Below are 20,818 nucleotides of genomic sequence, written 5' to 3' on the forward strand. Positions count from 1 at the left end.
CAGCAGGTTCCCAGGAAATTATAAGGAAACCTCAGCTGTGCTTGGCTAAATTGTGAGTAGAACTCAGACAAACCCAAGTGTGTCTTGGAACTAAACTTTGCTCCTTCCTTTCTATCTCTGTTAAAATCATACTACTCATAAAACACATTTCAAGCAAACATCAGGCGTGATAGCGCAGTATCAGTACTGATGCTCTATGTGGAAAAAGAGATACAAGCACACATCAGTAACAAAGATGAACAAAAAGAGAGCTCAAAGCTCTTTGGGTGTATTTCCTGAAGATTTGCCTCTAAGCCTCTTTCTGTAACAGGCCTTGAGAACTTCTGAAAGCATTACACTGTTTGAAGGTTAATACAATCTGCAGTGCAGTCCTTTCTGATGGTAGCTACTCATCTCCCACAGCATAAGGAAACCCTATCACTTCCAGCTTTGCACTTCTTGACGGATCACTAGCTATAGCACCTCTTCCTGTGGGTCACATCCTTCAGTGATAGCCCACCTCCTTTCCAGAGGTCAACTAGGATTGGAACATTGGTTCTGCATGCCAGTCTAGCATGTAACAACAGCTTCTCTCATTCCTTTTCCTCCAGCACCATGCAGACCACAACCCTGCTGCCCTCACAGCAACAGGGCCTTTCTTATTCTCCTTTTATTTATTAATTTTCCCCAGCTGCTCAACCAAACACCCTAAAAATCCACAAAACCACCATAAAAAGCCATTCTTTTCAGCCACCGCACTGGCAAGACTGAAGGCTTAAGTGACTGCCCGCTTCAGCTCCATGCCTCCAGCCTACGTCTAAACCAGGCAGCAGATCCAGGCGCATACAGACTCATGTTATTTCAGTCTCCCTAGTGCATTGTACTGTAATCACAGCTCTCCACGTAGCCCACCAGAGTTCAGCAGGGCCCACGTGTTAGAAATGCACTGCAGGGAGAGCAGAGCGGGAGGTGGAGTCAGCTGGTTCCACGACACATTCACTATGTCCCTCCTAGCTCTGCAAAACTTAACTTCCCTGGAAGGGTTTCAAGATCTGACTCATGTCCAGTTCTTCTATTTTAATCATTCCCTCTTACATCACTCTCGGAGGCCCACGGTGTCACATGCAAACTGCCCCAGCCCCTGCTCCTCCTCTGCCGAGCACTTCATCCTCCACCACCTCTCATCCCAAACAAAACTAGGTAGAGAAACGTATTTGATACCAACTCCTTCCCTACTCTCCAGAGCATTCACCAGGTTTGGATGGCAGCTTTCAGGAGCCCTCCCTTGCAATGACAACACTGAAATAGAGCAGGAACAGTAGCCATGCCAACAAACCGCGTGGCGTGGGGATGAGAGAGACCAGAAACGAATCACAGCAGGCTCACTAACGCTGCGAACCAGCTGGGAGACAGCACAGGCCAGGAGATAAGTGCTGGGAAAGGAACCAGGGAATGGTTCCTACTCTCCATTCTCTCAGTGACTTCCTGAATAACTCTGGATTGTCACTTAATCTTTTCCTTCACGCTCAGAGTACAAATCATCAGCATCAGCCCATTCAAGATTTCTTATTAATCCTGATATCATGAAACAGGGATGGAGCCAGAACTCTCTGAAGGAGCCGGGTAGAACAAAGGTGCTGATGCGCAGCCATTTAATCCCTTCTCTAGATCCCAGCCTAAATGCCTCCATGGTTGAGAGATTCCCTGCTGATCTCAGGGGAGCCCCTTGTTTGTAACAGTGACCTCCAAACAAAAACCTCTTGCCTGGAAGATTCCAAACACTAGCCAAACAACAGCTGGAATGCTTTGAGCCTCCAGCGTGCTCGGTGCAGAAACAAGGCAGAGAGCAGAAACCCTGCACCTAACGACAGTTGCTTTGTTTGTTTTACTCTGGTCAATGAGTCACCGTCCCATCGATGGGCTCTCTGCAATTATTCATCACAAAGGTTTCTGGGGCAACCAGGGGCTTTACAGAGCTCTCGGTTATGGTACAGATTTCCACCAGCCACCCCAAGAGAATCTGCTCAACCTCCCTTCCATCCCAAGGAAAGAGGAAGAGCCAGCAGTGATGAACGTGGCACTGTTGGGATGCTTGCATGGCTTTGACTGTGAGAACACCAGTGAGTGTGGGACTGTGCAAAGCCGGTGTTCGCATTCGAGGGTGACAAGGAAAAGCACTGAGTTCTTCCCTGTGTGGGTGAGTGGACATCTCACAATGAGCCCGTGAGTGCAGTGGTGTCAGGGGATCAAGGGAAACTCAGGCTAACGTGAAGGACAAGGTGCAAAGGCAGTGAGACATGGAGCAAAAACCATTCTGCTAAAGGCACACACAGAATTGCTTGTAAGAAGGCTGCTGTGGGAAATGCTTTCCTTTCTGTCTTTGCCCTCTTGCCTCTACTCATTTCAGTACTTTTCCCACCTGCTTTCAATTTGCTTTTTGCTACAGTCAGCACAAACTCCCTTCTTCTTCTATGCAGCTTTCCGTTTCCCCTTGTATTCAGTGCTACTTGAAAGCACCTCTTCCTCCTGGCCAAGCTCTCAAATCTACCTGGTCTCCTTGCTCTGCAAACATCATCTGAATCTGTAGCTGCATTACCTCTGTACCACCACCACGGACAAAAAGGTTTCTATGTGAAAGTGCACTGGAATTATACAAACCAGGATGGTACAAGGGTTGGCGAGAGTCACAGCAAAGAGGCAGCAAACATGATGGGAGTGATGGAGCATAGAGCAGGCACAGGCACCTGAGATGCTGCAGTCACAGTGGGGAATCAAAAGTGAATTCATGGAAGAGGATGGTCAGAGGGAAGATGGAGGGGAAGACGTTGCAGAAAAGAATCTGAGAAGTGTAAGATCTAAAGCAGCACAGAGACAGTGCAAAAAAAAAGGGCAGAGCATAGAAGAAAGGAAGAGAACACCATTTGTATCTTCAGGTTTCTCCCTGCTAGAGAAAACAGATATGGAAAGGTTTGTTTGATCTCCCCATTCAGTTCCCATCAGAAGACACGAAGGGCCCCAGCCCAAAGCCAGATGCTTTGTTTCCAGTTTCATTCAACAAGGTCTGCATATTAGACGAGGAAAAACTTTACCGGCCTACCCATCTTGCCCCTCTTCCCAGGAACTCCAGGGATCCCCTGCAAGGAAAACACACAGAGAAAGAAGAAAAATAACAGGTCTGGTTGAGAAAGCAAACAGGCAACCACCAATACAAACCAAAGCTAGAAGAGGAAGGGGAATGCAAACCAGGCTAATGACTGCGGCATTGTTGAGGAATCAGCTTCCAGAGCAGAAGACAATTAACCTTCACCCATTAGTTACACCCCCCCTGAGGACACATGCAGGCAGCATCCACACCCAGGGCAAGAGGCTGGAGCTGTGTTTAGCAGGAGCAGTCATTAAGCTACTGGTCTGGAAGTGACTGAAGGCCACCGCGAAGGCACTCGCCAGAGAACTTGTGTTTATGTTTCTTATTTAGTTATACAAGCATTAAATCAGCGACTCTAGAGCGCAGGGTAGTCCCCTCCCAGGCAGGCACACACACACACACGCTCACTCCCACATGCTCCCGGGACATTGCTTGTTTCTGGAGCTTCCATTGGAGGGAGAAAGAGCTGGAATAAAACAGTCTTCATCGTGCAGTGGCCCTTCTTAGGAGCTCTTGCAGGGAAGAGCGGGTCTTGGATGGGCAGGGATCAGACAAGTGGGGAGATGTGGGAGCAAAAAAGCAAGGGAGGTCCTGCAAAGCTCTGGATATGTGGGTTTGGAGGAGGCGTGATGAAAAGGATGGAGGGAAGGGAGGACACATGGGAACTGCAGCCATAACTGCCTGTCCACAGGCCCCAGTCTTGACTGCTCAACTTGATGCAACTGGAAGGAAAGGCATTGTCAGAAAACCCCTTCCAAGAGCCAGGTTCTTTCCAGACATCTCTGGTTGGACAGCCAAAATGCTGGGGTGCTGTGGCTGGGACGTTACTGCTGTGGGAGCAGGGAATTTCCACATACATCCTTATCCCCGCCCCATCCCACTAAGACGAACTAGTAAGGGAGAAGAGGAAGGCAGGGGATTAAGCGAAGGAAAACCTCTCCTCTGTACTCAACAGCGATGTGCATTGACCCTGTTTGAAGCCTTTTTTTTCGCTGACATGAATGTCAGTATTAGATAGAGACATGGGTCTCCATGCAAGGGTAGAAACAGGCTAAAAAGGCATGGGAAAACACTAGGGATGCTTGCCTTTTCCCTCCAGAACAAGGGATAAAGAAGGTTACAACAGGATCTGAAAAACTGTATTCAAACAAGGTTTTCTCCACAAAATACTCACTCGTTCTCCATCAGCCCCTGGTAGCCCAAATAATCCTGGGAGACCAATGTATCCCTAAAGGAAAGAGGAAACAAGTAGTCAAATACATTTCTCCCTTAGCAGCCAGTCAGTCTTCCCTGAACAGCAGAGCATCCTCCAGCGTTGGTCAATGGCAGCCGTGATGAAATAAACCTTGAGGCAAGTGTATATGCCCATGGACTGCATGGTGCTGGCTTCCACGATGTAGTCCAAGGGCACATACCCTCACACCAGGGATCATGAGGACTCCAGGCAGGGAGAGGCCAGCAAGAAGAAACCTTACCTGGGCTGGCACTAAGTGAACCTGGGGGAAACGGAGCTTGGTTCAAGGTTAGCAAGAGTGAAAGCAGAAATAATCCACATGCTTACACCTCCTTTCATGGCTCTTTCCCTGCCTTGGGCACTCATTCCCGACTGTGTTGGGGAAGCATCCTGTTGTACCAAGCCCTTTCTGCTTGTCCTCTACCACATGGTGGTCAAACACTGCAGCTCTTTTGTATGCAAACACCACCACTTTCTGGCAGTCAAAGCTGCTGACCACATCCTTGCTGAGAGAGGAGTGAATCAGTAATAGCTCTGCCTAAAGCCTTTCCATGCAAGCCATTGCACCGGCAAGGCCTTGTGCAAACACTCTTGTCCACCCAAGCACCAAAGCTGGGTCTAGGCAGAGAGAGGCTGAAAGTGCCACTTCAGGCTCTTTGGACTGATGTACAAGGCTCACCCTGTAGATAGAGACCCTCTGACACCCAACTGCAAAGAAGCCTCCTTTGCATCAATGTGTTTCACACAAAACCTGCTCCTTTCACACTCCTCATTTTCAAGTACGTGGCCTTGGGATCCTGCTCAGACAAGACACGCTGCATCAAATGCCACATTTCCCTTCCCTTCAACAATCCAAGCCTTGTGTTTAATCCTCTCTGCTCGGCAGTTAGCACAAAGTTACCTTGTGTGCTGCTCCTTTGCAAAGGACTAATTTCTGCCAAACATGCAGAATCAAAAGGAAGTGAATTTCAGCAGGGAGCCCCCCTCAGTGGCACCTCTCTGTTACGGGAGCCAAGTGTTAACACTGATTTTCTCTCATCTTTCTTCCTCCAATCATCACTACTTCTCTTCCTGTCAACCCCACCAAACTTCTTCACCACTCCCTTTAGCTCATGCTTCCTTTAGGGATAATACCTAGCTGGGAAACGTGGCTACATTAAAATGGTGCTGTCTGCCTTTGCCTCCTGAATCCCAAGTCAAATCACATAACTCCTGCACTACTTCCTGCAGGAGATAAAGAAGAGAGGTAGTGGATGGAGGAGAGCCCACAGTTGGCTCCCTGAATGCACAAAATGCTGATATCCCATTTAGTACCCAGTTGTGATTGACTGCAACTGAACTGAGAAATGGCTTTCCTGAGTAGCCATGAATATTTCAGTGCTTGGCACTCAGGGGTGCAAAGTGGAAAACAGTTTTCAAGCCTCACATTCTGCACATCCACCGTATGACAATTACATGAGGTGCTGGTTGGGCCAGTGACATAGAACTTCATCACTTGCAGAAGTGAGGCGGGCAAGTTGTGCTATCATAGGATAGTTAGGGTTGGAAAGGACCTTAAGGTCATCTAGTTCCAACTCTGAGATCTTCCTCTCTCCTGCAGGACACTGAACATGCCACCTCCCTTCCCAGCTCAGGAATAGCCACAGGGTCAGCATTTGTTTATTCCTTGCAGTTTTCCTAGTGATGAAAGCCAGCTGCTTGAATTTACTGCATACAGAGAAAGCATCGCGTTAGAGAAACGGGGGATTTTATTGGGTCTGAATCTCATTGTGAATTGATAATTGCAGGAAAAGAACAGAATGTGATTAATGAGAACCTTCAGTGGTAAAAAATACATAAAAATAGTCCTCTGCAGTGAGAATGAACCTCCAGCAATTCAATTTGATGAGCAAAACCGGGCAGAACAGAGGTACTGTTTGTATTTGCACATGGCTTCAAGATGCTGGCTTGCTATTTGGCATAATGGTATAAATCACTCCCAAACCCAGGACTATACCCAAAAGAGCCCATATTCAGCGTGGTCAAAGACCGCTGAACCACACTTATTGAAACTAAAGAGGCCTTTGGGAGATGGGGCTGGCAGAAAGGCCAGACTTTGGTCTTCGGTAGGAATTTGTTTGCCATTCTTTGCTCTCCTGCAACGTGAGCTCTGACTTGGTATCATCGGCACTGTTATTGAACTTTGATCTTGGTGCATTCCATGTTTAATATAAAAAGTGGAGCAGTGGTTCAGTAAACAAGCCATGCATGGTTGAAACCCTCAGAATCCAACAAATAAAAACAAATAGTTTCAGGATTGCAAAATTAAGCATAAGGTTTCTTGAGAAGCTTTTGGTAAAAACAAGTAGGGAAAAGACAATGAAAGGCTGCTTACCCGACTGCCTTTTGGGCCAGCTTCCCCTATGGGGCCAGGTAAACCCTAGAACAGAAGGGAAAAAAACAAAGACAAATGTGGACAAGCTTTAACCTAACCCATCGAGCAGTGCCAAATCCCCAGCACTATCCCTGCGTGGTTCTGCTTTCAGTGCCCAGCTCAAGGCATAGCAACAAAGGAGAAAATAAGGACAAAACATACAAATAACAGATCTCCCATTGTTGAGGAGCTAGGACTCTGCAGAACCTGAGACTGCTGCACATAGTGAGCCTTCCCCGGGGCTGGAGTAGAGATTTCTGATCAAAAAGGCTAATGCAGCAGGGTGCACAGAGCTTGTGTTACACTTGAGATGCGATGGACAGTGATGCTCTGTACCCAACAGCCCTCGATTCATTTTCCTGCCTAACTGAACACATGCACAGCAATCACAAATGTATTTCAATACCTGTTTAGGGAACACAGGCAGACCCTGGGGCAGTGAGAAAGCCTCTCTAATTCCTACAGCCCAGAAAACCACTTAGCAGTGTGGGTACCACAATCTCTCTAACCTTTTGCAGCATCGACAGCTATGGAAAGAGTAGAAAACACATTCCTTATTCTACTTCTATTCCTATTGCTGCTCATTTAAAGTGCTGTGGAAATAAACCCAGTAAAAATGCATAATGGATTTTCACGTTTATTGTCTTCTAGCAAGCTTCCAGGTCAATTTTTTCTCTAGTTCCAAATGTTGTTGGGCTTTTTTGGAAGGGAAAAGAGAAAAAGAAAAGGCAAAGTCCCTAGTTTCTTTAGCTGGCAGCACTGCACACACAGCCTGGGATGTGAAAGTCAGGTTGTGCTCTCTCCTAGCTCTTGTATGGTTGCCAAAGATTTCAGCCATGGGGGTGAGGTTCACAGTCCTGCCTCCGATGTGCAAATCACAGCAGAGCCAAGCTCCCTTTCCCATACTGCTGCAGAGCCAGCAGAGACAGGAGTAACAAGCAGTAAAATCTCAGCAAAGTAAACAGCTCCAATGCTGGGTACACATTTCAGATAAGCTCAAAAAGCTGCCTTAAGAAAAAGCCTCTTTCCTGACCCAAAGCCCGTTTTAAGAAAGCACTTTTGTTCTTTGTATGTCAATGGCAAAGATTTCACCCTGCTTATCAGATGGGCAGAAGGCTGCTGTGAATTGCACTCATTAACCTTGTGTGTCCAAAATAGCTTGGACCTCTTCTTTTTGGTCATCTAACACACCTTCACACCTAGGAGCTTCTTTGGCATTCAAGTCTCTAAGAGCCTTTCAGAGTATGAATGGAGCATTTAGTCAGGTGCATAAAGCTCTTTATCCAGTTCTACCATCTGCACTCTCCAGCATGCTAAGCAAGGTATCCGTTTAATTTTCAATTTAAAATGGATCATTCATTATTGATGGTCCAAGGCAGGGGATGTAGATACGTTCTGTGCATCTACATCATTTTTAGTCCAATAACCTGCACACATACGAACTCATGACAAGCCTGATAGACTCATAACAGACTGCCTGGAGTCTCTGACACCTGCCTGCCTCTTGGCAGAGACTTAATGCGGCTAAATCCAACATTAATGTGTCCATTAGCAGGACAAACTCTTTTCACTGTAGAGTGCTACAGGGCCAGGTCTTCTGCCCTCCAACACATTTCATTTAGGGTCTTACAATTCTTTCATCTTAATTTTCTTCCTACTACTCAGCATCTTACATCAGTAAGAAACGAAGTGTCCAATCTTGATCCATTTTCCTTTGAAAACAAAGGTTTGGTGTTCTTTCATCATCTTTTTTTTGGCAGCTGGAAATACAGTCTTTGTATGCATTTATGGTCCACAAGTAGTTTTATATATATGTACATATATGATTCTGCTAGTGAATTTTAACAGTGAGAATTCATCTGAATAATTTCTTACAGCAACATGCCTTTTTCTGTCCCAGGTTCCTAACTTGTCCAATATTAGATGCAAAACGTGCCTAATACTCAGGCATAGTCCAGAGGTCTGCACTCTCTTTAGTGGGACACGTATTCAACAGGGCACACATTTAGCTACCTGCACACCCAAATCCCTAGTCTGTGCACAGCACGATGAGATTTACTGCACCTGCCTGCCAGGATAACCTTTGGCTCCTGGACTTCCATCTGCTCCTCGTTCGCCCTTTGGGAAGAGAAAAGAAAAGGCACATCAGGTAAGGTGGGTGTCACACTTGAGGAACCTTTTTAGCTGCTTTATTCTCCGAGCTGAGAAAAGGGGCTGGAATGGATCAACCTGATGCAAACTTATAGAGAGGAAGCAAATATTCAGGGTAAACAGTGGGATAAATGAATGAGGAGGGAGAAACACATGGAAGCCAAGTCAGTAGGATCCATGCATTAAGCAAGTGTTGCTATTCCTCCTTCTCCCTCCATCTGCAGTGAAAGCAGCAGATAGTTTGAAACAAGGAGGCTAAGAGAAGGTGCAAGGCTGCATCTATATCTGGCATATGGAACCATTTTACTGGGGTGGAAGCACTGCCAAAATTCTTCTAAACTAAATGGATTCATGTATAATATCCTTTAACATCACTGCTAACAGGGCCTGCTATTCATTGCCTTTTTTTTCCTTCCTGAACTGCAAACATCAGGCTAAACCAAATAAAGAGGGAGGGGAGAGAAAAGGGGAGGATGGGAATGGGCTTTGGGAGGGGAATTACATATTAGTACTTAATACGATGTGGTTAGTAAACTCCAGGTGAAGTTAATGTAAAAGGAAACATAAAGGGGGTAGTAGGGAGCTGGTGTTTCTTCCACCACCACTTAGTATTGGTCTACAAATGAAAATGAGAAATCAAATGGAAACTCCAAGGTAGTCTCCTCCCAACCTGCCGGTGCTTGGTCAGTGCATGTGTACAGCTGGAGTTCACTGCACATCCCTGTGTGTACTACGTTACCCTGGGAAGGAGCTGGCTGGCCACACTGAGCAGGCTGTACAGCATCCAAACTAGCAGCAGAGTCAGCAAATCCATCCCCCTCTCTAAAGGTTCAGTGTTGGAAAGGGGGAAGACTCACCTGGTCTCCAGGGTGACCTGGCGGTCCAGGGTAGCCTTTATATCCCTGTTGAAATAGGAGAGAAGAGATGAAGAAGAAGGAAAACAACAACAACAACAACAATAATAATAATAATAATAATCTGGTTTTGGTTTGAATTTCTGCAGGTTTTGGTTTGAGATTTCTTTTGCAGTTCTAAGAAGCAGCAAAGTTTTTGGTATGGGGTAACACTGCACCATCACACACACTTTCACCTGCTTTATGCTGCCAGTGTAACACAGCGTGCTGGCAGCAGCAACCTGCACCCACTGGGGTCTTGCCTGGTGGTTACTCAAGGACTTGCTCCATGAACAGACTTTAAGCAGTATCTACACTCAGATCAGTCTATTCGTAACCTACACCTTTAGCGAAGCCCTTAGGAAACTATAGGCTGAAACGCTGGCTTAGGGCAAGTTGGGGGACTACACGATATGAGTCACTCCTATTTCTGAGCGCTCAGTTTTGCTTTAGGACTTCAAATGCCATAGAAAACACCAAAATAACCTTTTACTATTAAGGGAAACTTGATTGATTTAGCTTGGATTTGTCGAGCTTCCAGATTTTCTAATTTAATTACTACAAGGTACAACACAATCCCCAGTCCTCCTTTCTGAAGCTACCTAAAATGGTGAGCATCTGTCTCTTAACCTGCTCTCTCTGCTGGGTTAATGAGAAGGAGTTTCTTAGTCCAGCTTGCTAACTGGCAAGCACTGCAGGCTTCAAATCATTCTCACAGGTTGTCCATAAACCTGCTTCAGGACAAAGGCAGCCTGTTTGGCTGCAGACTGATCACTGTGTATTCGAAGAGTTTGCTTTCTCCAGGCTTTACCTAGGGCTCTTTTCAAACACAGTAAATCCTGCAAGTGACAGGCACTTCAGGTACATTTTTTGCTCCCTTCTCCTTTGTTATCTTGCTGCAGCTATTCAAAGCAAACTCATTTCCACCAAGTGGAGTCGGAGCAGATGAGAAGATGAAATCGTTACAGTTTAGCTGGGTGACCAGCAGGATTTATAACAAAAAAGGGCAGAAAACTTAACTTGAAACAAATGGTGAGAGAGAATAAACAAGAAACAATCCCTGCAGAAATAACGGGGTGCTTTTGGAGTGGGTTACAAACTGCTTGTTGTAAGTCAGCCTCTGCTACTCACTGTCCCCAGCCAGGGCTCACAGCCACATTGCCTGTCTGTGAGACCCTCAGGGGAGCATCCCCCTGCTCTGGAAGTCATAACCAACCCCTGGTTTGGCTGAGGGCTTGGCCTTTTCCTTCACTCACAGATGAACCCAAGCCTGTTTCTGCTCCCAGGTCCACACCTCTTCTTAATGGCTTTTTTATCCTTCCCATGAGCTAGTGTAGACCCGCAGCCTAAGCCTCCGCTGGCAGAGGGATGCGATGCTCTCAGCCATCCCCACTGCTACCCGCTCCCCTTTGCATTCCTCCTTGCTCATAATTCAGACATTCTGGCCTGGAAAAATGTTGGTTCTCTTTCCATCAGTTCTCTCCTGCTTGACCTTGCTGATGTATCATGGTCTTCTCTTTTGACTGAGCTGCACCTCCTAAGGAGGTGGTAGCTGACCTGAAAGACCATTTGGCTACTGGCTGGCCCTTACGTGAACCACCTTGAGGGCCCTTTCTCTGTATTTCAACCACCATTTCAGCAGCTCTTGGAGCAGGACCAGCTGATGGGACTCCCTGCCCCTCCCCAGGAATCTGCTCCATGAGATCCTCCGTCTCCCTGGCTCCTTGACAGGGGCTCAGCATCAGACAGGAGGGAGGATGCTACACCCTGGTTGGGTGTCTGGCCTGAAGGTGAAGGCATGTTGTGAAGGTCCAGACCCACCCAGTATCAGTATTAGCCATCTCTGGAGCATGGACCAGCAGGGTGTTGTATATACAGAGAGCATCTGTTCTGGCCCCATGCTCACCTCCTCCAGAGAGAGCTGCCAAAAGAAACAGCCCTGGGTTCAGCATCTCCAGACGTGCCCTGGGATTTACACAGAGCCCATGGGGTTTCCTCTGTCCAGCTCCTCCAGCCCCAGCCTGGAGCATGAGCTGCCTTTGTCTCCAGAGAGCTGGAGCACCTATTTCCACAGATACAAACACTTAGAGATGTCTGCTCCCTCCACTGGTAAGAAATAGGTGCCTAGCTTGGCTGCTCTGAATCCTGTTCTGGTTGGGATCCTGCAGGATAGGGATGCTAACAGTATGTCCTGAGCTAGTCTGCACCAAACACTGCCCTGCTATCTTTATAACAGTAAGTAAACAGCACCTAAGTTAAATATAGAGACACTCTACTACTAAATCCTATTGCATCCTATATATATACACACACATATATATATACACACACTATATATATCATGAGTTCTGGGAAGCTTTGAATGTGTATTTCTTCATAGTATCCTGCCATTATTTCTGTCTCAGGTTAATTATAGCAAGGAGAAAACTAAAAAGGTTCTGAATGCTAAAGCTGACTGCAATGTGAAAGTATTTACCTGCTAAAGTCCTCTTCAAATAGCACTAAAATGACAGGGCAGAGGGTACGAAAACAACTGCATTTTCCCTTTTATCCAAACACTTCCTGATGATTACAGGGTGCTCAACACAAAGGGCTGTGATTCAGAAAGGAAATTGCACTCCAGTGAAGGATTTACTCATCTATGGTGATATTTATAATCTACTGTCTGCTAGCTAAAAAGGATTATCCTGCACTTCGATAGGAAATGTGAAGAGTAAAGAGGCCAGCAAATGAGATCTGCCATAACAGGATGTGTTTTGGAGCACTGACCAATTCCCAGTTGTCTTTACTCTCTGGGTGACTTAAACAACGCTTTTTCTCCCTCACTGCTGCTGTCTCCTATGATTCTCTGCTTTGCTACAACCATTTTTCTCCTCTAGAGCATTTGAGGCTGGGAGCAATGACAGTGCTCTGCTGAGATTTATCTGCAAGGCATAGTAGTCTGCAGCCCCCAACCAAAAATCAAAGCCCACAGACATCAAAGAGGACAGCCAAGCCCCAAAAGCAAAAGCAACTCATCGTGTGGAGAGGATGAGAGTTACATCTGCTGATTGAATGCAGTTCCATATACTCCTAAGATGGGTGCAAGGCAAAATGAGTGCTCCGAGGTCAGACATAGCATCAGATCCTACACATAGCAAAGGTCCGCATTCACCCTGTGAGCTGCACTACCCAAAACCATATGCTGCTTGGTTGTGGTTCCAGCTCCTGCTGCTGAGCCAGTTGTTTCATTTAATGGGAAAAGTATTTTATTCCCCCTTGTGAAGTATTTTGCCTGTTTCAAGGCTCCTACATGGCGTTCTCAGATCAAAGCCCTTCGAGCTCTTTTCACATGGGGTGAGCAGGAGGGATGTCCATTTCCAAGGCATTGCTGTTTTCTGGTAGCCAAGATGCGTTGCCCACCATCAGTCAAACACCCCAGCATATTTTCACTGGGACAATGCCAGCAGGGAATCCAGAGTAAAAAAAAAAAAAGAAAGGGATATTTTTCCAAACATTTCTCCAACAGCTGTAAAGTTTTTCTTAATGCAGGATGCTAATAAAAGCCAGGTTACACCAAAGCCACTGCCAGAGCAGTGCTACTGAGAGGTGGGGTTTTCTTTAAGCTGCACCAAAGGAAAAGATTCAGCATCCAACTTGCTCTTTACTTGAGGAAACAGAAGCATACCCTTTCCTTTGCCCTATCCTGGGGAGCTGAGATCAGATATAAAGGCCATGTGCTGGACTCGGGGAATGTTGGTTCAACCTCCTGTTCCTTCTCTGCTTTTTCCACTCTGAGCCCTTGCACTCCTGACGTTGCATTTTGCTGATCACAACCACAAGGTTTTGGTTTATGAGCTGTCACAGCAGGAAAATGCCATTCTTAACACCCAATTTGTTAGAACTCTTTGTGACAGCAAAAGATCAGTAATTAATCACTCTGCTGCTCCTAGTTCCACACAGCACCCCAAGCTTGACCAGCCTTGGGAGCTTAAAAATGAACTCAGCCCCTACTCTTTGCAATATGATTCCCATATAAAACGTATAACAAACAATCAAGGAGAGGGAAGGTTTCTTTCAGCCTCCTCCACACCTTCTTTCTTCCCCCAGAGGCTTCAAGCATACCCGAGTAGGTGTTTGTGTGCGGCTCATTGGCCCGAGGATCAGTACATCTTCAATGGCCCATTGACTGATGAAGTGATTGAAACAAGATGCTAATTTGAAGTGTTCAGCTTAGCTGTGCCAATGTTGGCTTGTTGGGAAGGGGAGTTGTGTCCACTGAGCCCAACTATCAAACGCTCCCTGCAACAGAACCAGCTTCCAAAAACCAACCTACCAACACACGCTGTAATGGGAAGGACAATTGAAATACCCTTGATATATAAAAGACATGAGCTGAAGGTATTGTTATTCATATATAATTATATATCATGTATATTAATATACACTTAAGGATTGCCAAAGGTATTGCTGTGCAGACTTGAATGCATGAGTACAAGCACACACACTGCTGTAGCATGAAGGCAGGGACAGATCTACCTCTACATAACCTTTTCTAGGCATAGGTATGCTGTTGGTGATGTTAATGGTGTTCAGTGATCACTATGGAAGCAAATACAGTAAAACCCAGCTAGTGCTGTTGATCTCCAAGCAAAACAGAAGGAAGCAATACAGATATTCTGTTTGAAATGAACTTTACCAGGAGAGACAGTCAAGCTTTCCTTGGAATACCTAAACCTGTCCTGAATCCCAGCTGTAGATCCATTTAATTATAATGTTGGCTGAACCAGACCTAAATTCAGCTTGCTGATGAAGACCCAGTGTCAGGGTGCAGAGGGACAATGTGGTGCAGTAGGACATGGAATACAAAGAAGGAACAGATATCTGGATCCAGAATTTCATCTCATAGTCTTGCTGATACAACCTTTAGGCTATGTTCCAGTCTATACACCTGTGGAATTGGCATGAAACCTATTTGTTGGGCACTAGGACTTAACTACATCCTTTAGGCAGAGTTAGAGAACAAAACTTAAAGATGCTGCCCTAATTCACTAGCAAAGAATACTCTTACCTTTCTACCAGGCGGTCCAGGGAAGCCGGTCAAACCAGGTAAGCCCACGTCTCCCTGTAGGAATCAGTTGAATTAGTTTTTCAGCAACATTTTCCCTATGTCTAGCATATGGGAACTGAAATTATCTGCCAACAGTAGCACCCAACATTGATATTTCTGATTCTAATTGCAACGTTTCAAAAGCTGATGGATAAGAAGCACAGATTTAAACAACATCTCTATTAACTGGCTCGTATAAATCATAACCCCAGTTAACTAATGGCAGCTGCTTCTGGAGTCCAGCTTTTTGCCAGCAGAATGAATGATGTGTCCTTCATCGTGTGTGTGTCCCCCCTCAGTGATCTCATTTAGTCACAACCCTTATTCTCCTTTTGATAGACATTTAAACCACCAAGGCAAGAAAATGTTATATCTTAAATGCAATAAGAGCAACAGGTACCTCCTGTGATCTGCTCACACTCGGCTACTGCACTGTCTCAGCCCACAGCTCCAGTGCAGATGATGGGATAGTTATTTAACCTGCCTATATGACATGGATTGAACCTTTGCAGGCTGCTGGTGGGGAGGTTCCCTCAGTGGCCTGTGCTTTTGGGAAGGGTTTGTATCACATCCCAGCTGGCATCCCCAAACCATAATGGGAGTGGATAAGCGCATCGCTGTGAGACCTCTCTAGCATCCAATCCATTTGTAGGAGCCCATTTCAGCCTCCTCTGATTAGGATCAAAAACCCTTTCAGAATGTCTAACCCTCTGCTGTGCCTGCTTCCTAAATCAGCATTTGGAGTATCTAGCTCAAAAATTAGGCATCACTCCAAACTCCTGCTGGAAACTCCTTGTTTCTATTACTGCTAACAGGAATAAAAGCCTTGTTAACACGAGCTAAAAGCGATCTGCATCTCTCCCTTTCTTACCCTGAGCATGCTTGTGAGAAAACAGTTCCAGACTGTGGGTGGATGATTTCCATGCGATGCCATTCCCATGTAGTGTAATGGGAATTTCAAAAGGCATCTCGTGCTGTTAAGCTGAAAGCATCGGTCCAGACTGAGCCTTCCAAGTGTTTTGCAGCGTCACCCTCCATCTTGCATCTCTGTGGCTTGCTGTGCTTCACAGAGGCATCTATTTTCAGATGAAGGGCTCATGTTCTTCATGGCTGATGCTTTCTATTAGCTGTGCATTTATAGCAAGGCTCATGATGAAAGGAAGAGAACCAGGCTTCTTGCCCTGGACATGAGTTATGAAGCATTGTGCAGGCACGCCACTGAAGGAACTAATTGAGGTGGATGCTGTGGAGCCATGATCACTCCACCATTCATTTTTAGACTTCTGTGAGGCCTTGTTGCCTCAGTAAAGACTTCTCAGCTGTGAAACTGCAAAGATGGGAGCTGTAACTTATTGAAATGAATTAGCACAACTCTGATCCTTAGCAACTGCTGAATCCAGCAACCAGCTACGCTTCCAGTTGTGTGCTCTGTGCTGATTTGAGCAGACCTTGGTGGAAAGGCCCCTGGTTATCACACAGCAGGGACCATTCTCTGGCAATGGAATGGCTTGGAAGGCTGCTCTCCCAGTGGTGATCTGCTGTGGGCTGTGTATGTGACCTAATGCAAACCACAGCTCTCTCAGCTCCTTGGCGTGAGCATCCTTCCCTCTGCCTTCAAGGTTTTTATTACACTGGGATTGCCTCTTTCCGCAGCTGCATGCCCAGAGCTGGCTCTATCTCATACAGGCTGGTTTAAATACTCCAGTAGCCACTTTCCTGCAGCAGAAGGGACTTAAGTTTGGGCTGCAGATTGTGCATAAGACAGATAAACACTTAGACAACAAGAAGCTGTGGCAGGAGGCACCTCAGTGCATTGTGGTCAATACCTCAGCTACCTCTCTTTAATCCTGAATCCGGGGTCTAAATCTTCATTTTCAGTCCTAAGTCGACTTGAGTAGCTGCAGCATGGACCCCTCCACATGTATGCACAGGGCTTAAATCACACCATGCTCTTGCTGCCTGGGCAGGGACAGCATCTTACCTTCTGTCCATTGCGAGCTTTTCCAGGCGACAGCCCAGGATCACCTTTCTGACCCTGAAATGATAAGCTTACATTAATGACATAATCCAAGCACCCAGCCCGTGGATGTGTTTCTGCTCCTCCAAGCCTCCAAATTAGAGAAACATTTGGTTTTATCTCTTTCTCTGACATCCCAAATGTATTAAGTCCTTGGGTATAGCTGCTTTGCTCGAGGTGGTTTTGGTGAGTTACTGCTGCTGCTAAAGCATTGAGTTTTAAATAGTATTTGACAGTATTAAATTGACTAAAGAAAGGATAGCTGGAAGAAGGCAGTGTCAGGGCTTTTGATGTTCATTAGAGTAGACAGCTGTGATTTCTTCCTTGTCTACAACTACCGTCACAAAAATAATTACCAAGCCTATTACTGTGGCTCAACCACCCTTCTTAACAACTTGTGAGATGCTGTTGCTTTTTTAACTGTGGGGAACAGATGAAACTGCAGAGAAAGTTACCCTAATTAGACTCTGTGAAGAGCCAGAGCAATTGCGAGGCTTCCAGGCTGGCAGAAGCAAGAGGCACACTTTGTCCTAAGTGGCAGTATTCTTGATTTTCCTTTTTAACAACCGTGATGAGAATAATCGCAGTTTAAGGCTGTGATCTCCCCTTGAGCAGAGGCTGGAATTGAACATCTATTCCTTTGAAAATCCCAGTTCAGACTCTTAAAAGGAGAGGTAACGCGTGCACCTAGTGGGGTGAGAGATTGAAGTAGGCAAAAACTAGAAGAGATTTGAAGTCTGCCAGGTTCTTTTGGCAGGGGAGAGGAAAGGTTTGCCACACTAAGCAGCTTAGGTCTGTCTAACATCAGTTCTGGCACAGCCAGGACACAGGTATCAGCCACTGGCTATTTAACACCCCTGGGACCATAAAGAAGTTGTAACCCCTCTGTGTCACATCACCAGCACGGGATTCAAAACTAACTGCCCAGCACAGGATAATTGTGAGGGTTAATGAATGGCTGTCAAGTGAAGTGACTGGAGGGAAGGTGAGACCCTACAAAGGAATAATAGTATTTATTAGCTGGCATTTCTCATTAACAGCACAAAGGTCTAGTTTCAGCCAGCTGAGCCTCACTGAGACTACATTCAACATGCTGTTCTCACCTTGCCCGGGGTGTAAATCTCCCTTTCTCCTCCGCCACCATCCACCACAAGCTGCAAGGCTCACAGGCAGCGAGACTACTTGGCTATGGACTGTAGGGAGCAGTGCTGATTCAAGGCAGATGCATCTGCACAAGTTCTGAATGAAGGCTGCCTGGTTTCCAGACACTACATGAAGTCATGCAGATAATCCTGCTTTGCGTGCAGCTGTTATCAGGGCAATGCTCTCTGAGCTTCGGAGGTGTCAGTGGGTGCTACAACCGCTTGGAACCGATTAGAACAGCTCCCAGGATCACAGGGTATCCATTTACTGCAGCAGATAGACAGCCACCACTCTCCCTAAACCCTGCCATGTGCTCAGTGCAATGACATTGAGCCATGTAAAGGAATACAAGCCTCTTACGTTGTACCATGGGAGCTGCAGATCACATTAACTCAAAGACTGTGCTTTACATCATGGTTTTGTGTTCGACACTGCTGAGACCATCACACAGAACTATAGCCACAAGCAGGACCACACATCCCTAAGATTCATCAGCAAGATGGCATCAGGGCCAGAGCGAATGGATGCCTGCATGTGAGGGCTGGAATTGTGAATTAATTGCCCAACTCCTCTTGTGCAGCAACCACAACATGGGAATTAGACCAAGCCTTGTCCATCACTAAGCCACAGCACCTTGCCCACAAGCTTCTCGCTTTCCCATCCCAACTGACTGAGCAAACTACTTCTTGTAAAGGAAGAAATTGTGTTCTGGTTTTTCCCTATGTGGGAGAAGTCTGGAGCTGCACCATTTAAGCACCTCAGCTTTGCAATCCCACTAATAGTATTTTAAACAGCAGTGAGCCAAACTGATGAGCTGTCTTGGAGCCAAACCATTCACTAAAAGGAAAAAATCAGATTTTCCTAGTGCTATAACAAGAGAGGTTCATCCAGAGCAGCTAACTAAGCAAACCATATTCATGTCTGATGCCAAAAGCCTCCAGATGAGAGATGCAAACCCATCTCTTGTAATGGCTTTTAAAAACACACCCTGTCTGACAGCTAACCCTCCTCCCAATCCCAAACTCTATTAGGGCATCCTCAGTGCTGCACTTACTTGTTAGCAACACCCCTCCTGCCCCCCTTCCAGCAGCTTACAGGTCACACAGCCAGCCACAACCCTAGCCCACATATGTCTACAGCCATTTAAGAGGTTATCTGCTATAATCAGTCTTTGCTAACTAGATGTAATTGCACTTCTGCAGCTGCCAAGGACAACACAGAGAATGCAAATAGTGGCAAGAAGCCCCTTTAAGCAATTGCACATTGTAAGTGGATGTGAAAAGCACCATGGGCTAAACTCTCAGGTGACACAAGTGGGTGCAATGCCACTGAAGTCAGTGCAACTCGGAGCTCCAGCTCCAAGCAGGAATTCGACTCATCAGCTGCAATCTGTGCAAGAGATCAATAATAAGGTGGACCCTGCAAAAGATGGATTCAGAAACACAGCAGCCCAATAACACAGCACTAGTGATCACCAGCACAACTGGACAAGAGATGTGCACAAACACATCTCTGCCATGCCACATCACATCCCTTGTACTGCCTGACCTTATAAGTGCTCTGTTAATTCAGCTGATAAAAACAATGCTTCTGGGTTACTTCCTAAGTGACAATGCCTTGGTGTTAGTCATTGTTTCCAAGCTCTATCTATCTGGGAAACTTCAGTTTCCTTTCTTGGGTTGCTTGTTTTTTTCCGTGGTATTATCTATCTAAGGGAGATCCAGCCCAAAAACCACTTGAAGGCTCTCAGCAAGAGAAGTCCTAGTTGAGGCTGCTAGGTTCTGTTGCCCAGGTTTGGCTTTCAAAGTCCATAACGTCAGACATGGGCTGGGTCTGTTAAGAAGGTATCAGGTCCCAGGTCCACAAGCCTGGTGAAGGGTTGAGGCATTTAAAATGTAAGAGAGTGGAATAAAACCTTTTTTGTGCAAAGTCTGTATTTTGGGGCTGGTGTCAGAGAAATGGAGGGAAGGAGGGAAGCCAAACCTCTTGGATCTGATACACACCTTCCAAAACACGCTTCTTATGCAAAGATCTTGCAACCGTGGCTTACCAAGCTCTTCCTTCCAGAGGTGAAGTTATATCCAGTCCTGTTCTGAGCTGCAGCTCTCATCTCCCATTGCAGACTTCATACTCCTTTTGACAAAGCACCACATAGAACACCCTGATCCTGCAAATGGTGTCTGGCCAAACTACAATACATCACACAGACCAATAACACCAGGTCTCTGCTGCAGACTGTTACATCCATCCATCCTCTGAGGGCTTCCCACTGCCAGAGCACGCATCGAGATGGAGGGAAAATGCTTACAGGAAGTTTTATTTCTAGTAGGAGACTGACTGAAAACAGCTTTACAGCCAAAAGATGATTTCTGACCAGGCATTAGGCTAAAAGTGTTTTAAAAGTAGTCCTATGGCATAGAAACATCATTTGACTCTATAGATTGGACCAGGCTGAATTCGCAGGTCTGGAAGTTAGACAGAAGAACCTTGATTTGAGTTATGGAACTCAACAAGTGTGATCTGGAAGTCATTGCTGGATAATAAATGCAGAACACTAAAATGCAGAGCTTTTACAGCCCCACTTTTCAGGCCGTATGACTACAGTGTAGAATTTAAACCAGCTGCTCTTCACCAGCGTGTCTCCAGTGCCTAATTTTTAATCACGTAGAGGCAGCTTGCCAAGTTTCCAGAATCTTTTTCCCAGAGCATCAATAGTGCTCATAGCATCTCTGCCTACTGATGAGATCATGAAAA

The 20,818-nt window shown here is 46.0% G+C and overlaps 1 protein-coding gene across 4 annotated transcripts in view; it reads right to left on the reverse strand.

Annotated features, from left to right (window-relative positions):
- COL27A1 (collagen type XXVII alpha 1 chain) overlaps positions 1-20,818 on the reverse strand; it is a 190,885-nt gene that overhangs the window by 95,682 nt on the left and 74,385 nt on the right. For all 4 annotated transcript variants that reach the window (XM_062640328.1, XM_062640329.1, XM_062640327.1 and 1 more), the window contains 7 exons: positions 16,886-16,939; positions 14,866-14,919; positions 9,780-9,824; positions 8,836-8,889; positions 6,733-6,777; positions 4,299-4,352; positions 3,069-3,113 (listed from right to left, as the gene is read on the reverse strand). In XM_062640328.1, the coding sequence (XP_062496312.1) occupies positions 3,069-3,113; positions 4,299-4,352; positions 6,733-6,777; positions 8,836-8,889; positions 9,780-9,824; positions 14,866-14,919; positions 16,886-16,939 (351 nt within the window). The remainder of the gene's footprint in view (positions 1-3,068; positions 3,114-4,298; positions 4,353-6,732; positions 6,778-8,835; positions 8,890-9,779; positions 9,825-14,865; positions 14,920-16,885; positions 16,940-20,818) is intronic.

The sequence above is a fragment of the Pezoporus occidentalis genome, unplaced genomic scaffold, assembly GCF_034315485.1.
Source record: "Pezoporus occidentalis ecotype Australia unplaced genomic scaffold, CSIRO_AGI_Poc_V1 ctg64, whole genome shotgun sequence".
Taxonomy (NCBI): Eukaryota; Metazoa; Chordata; class Aves; order Psittaciformes; family Psittacidae; genus Pezoporus; species Pezoporus occidentalis.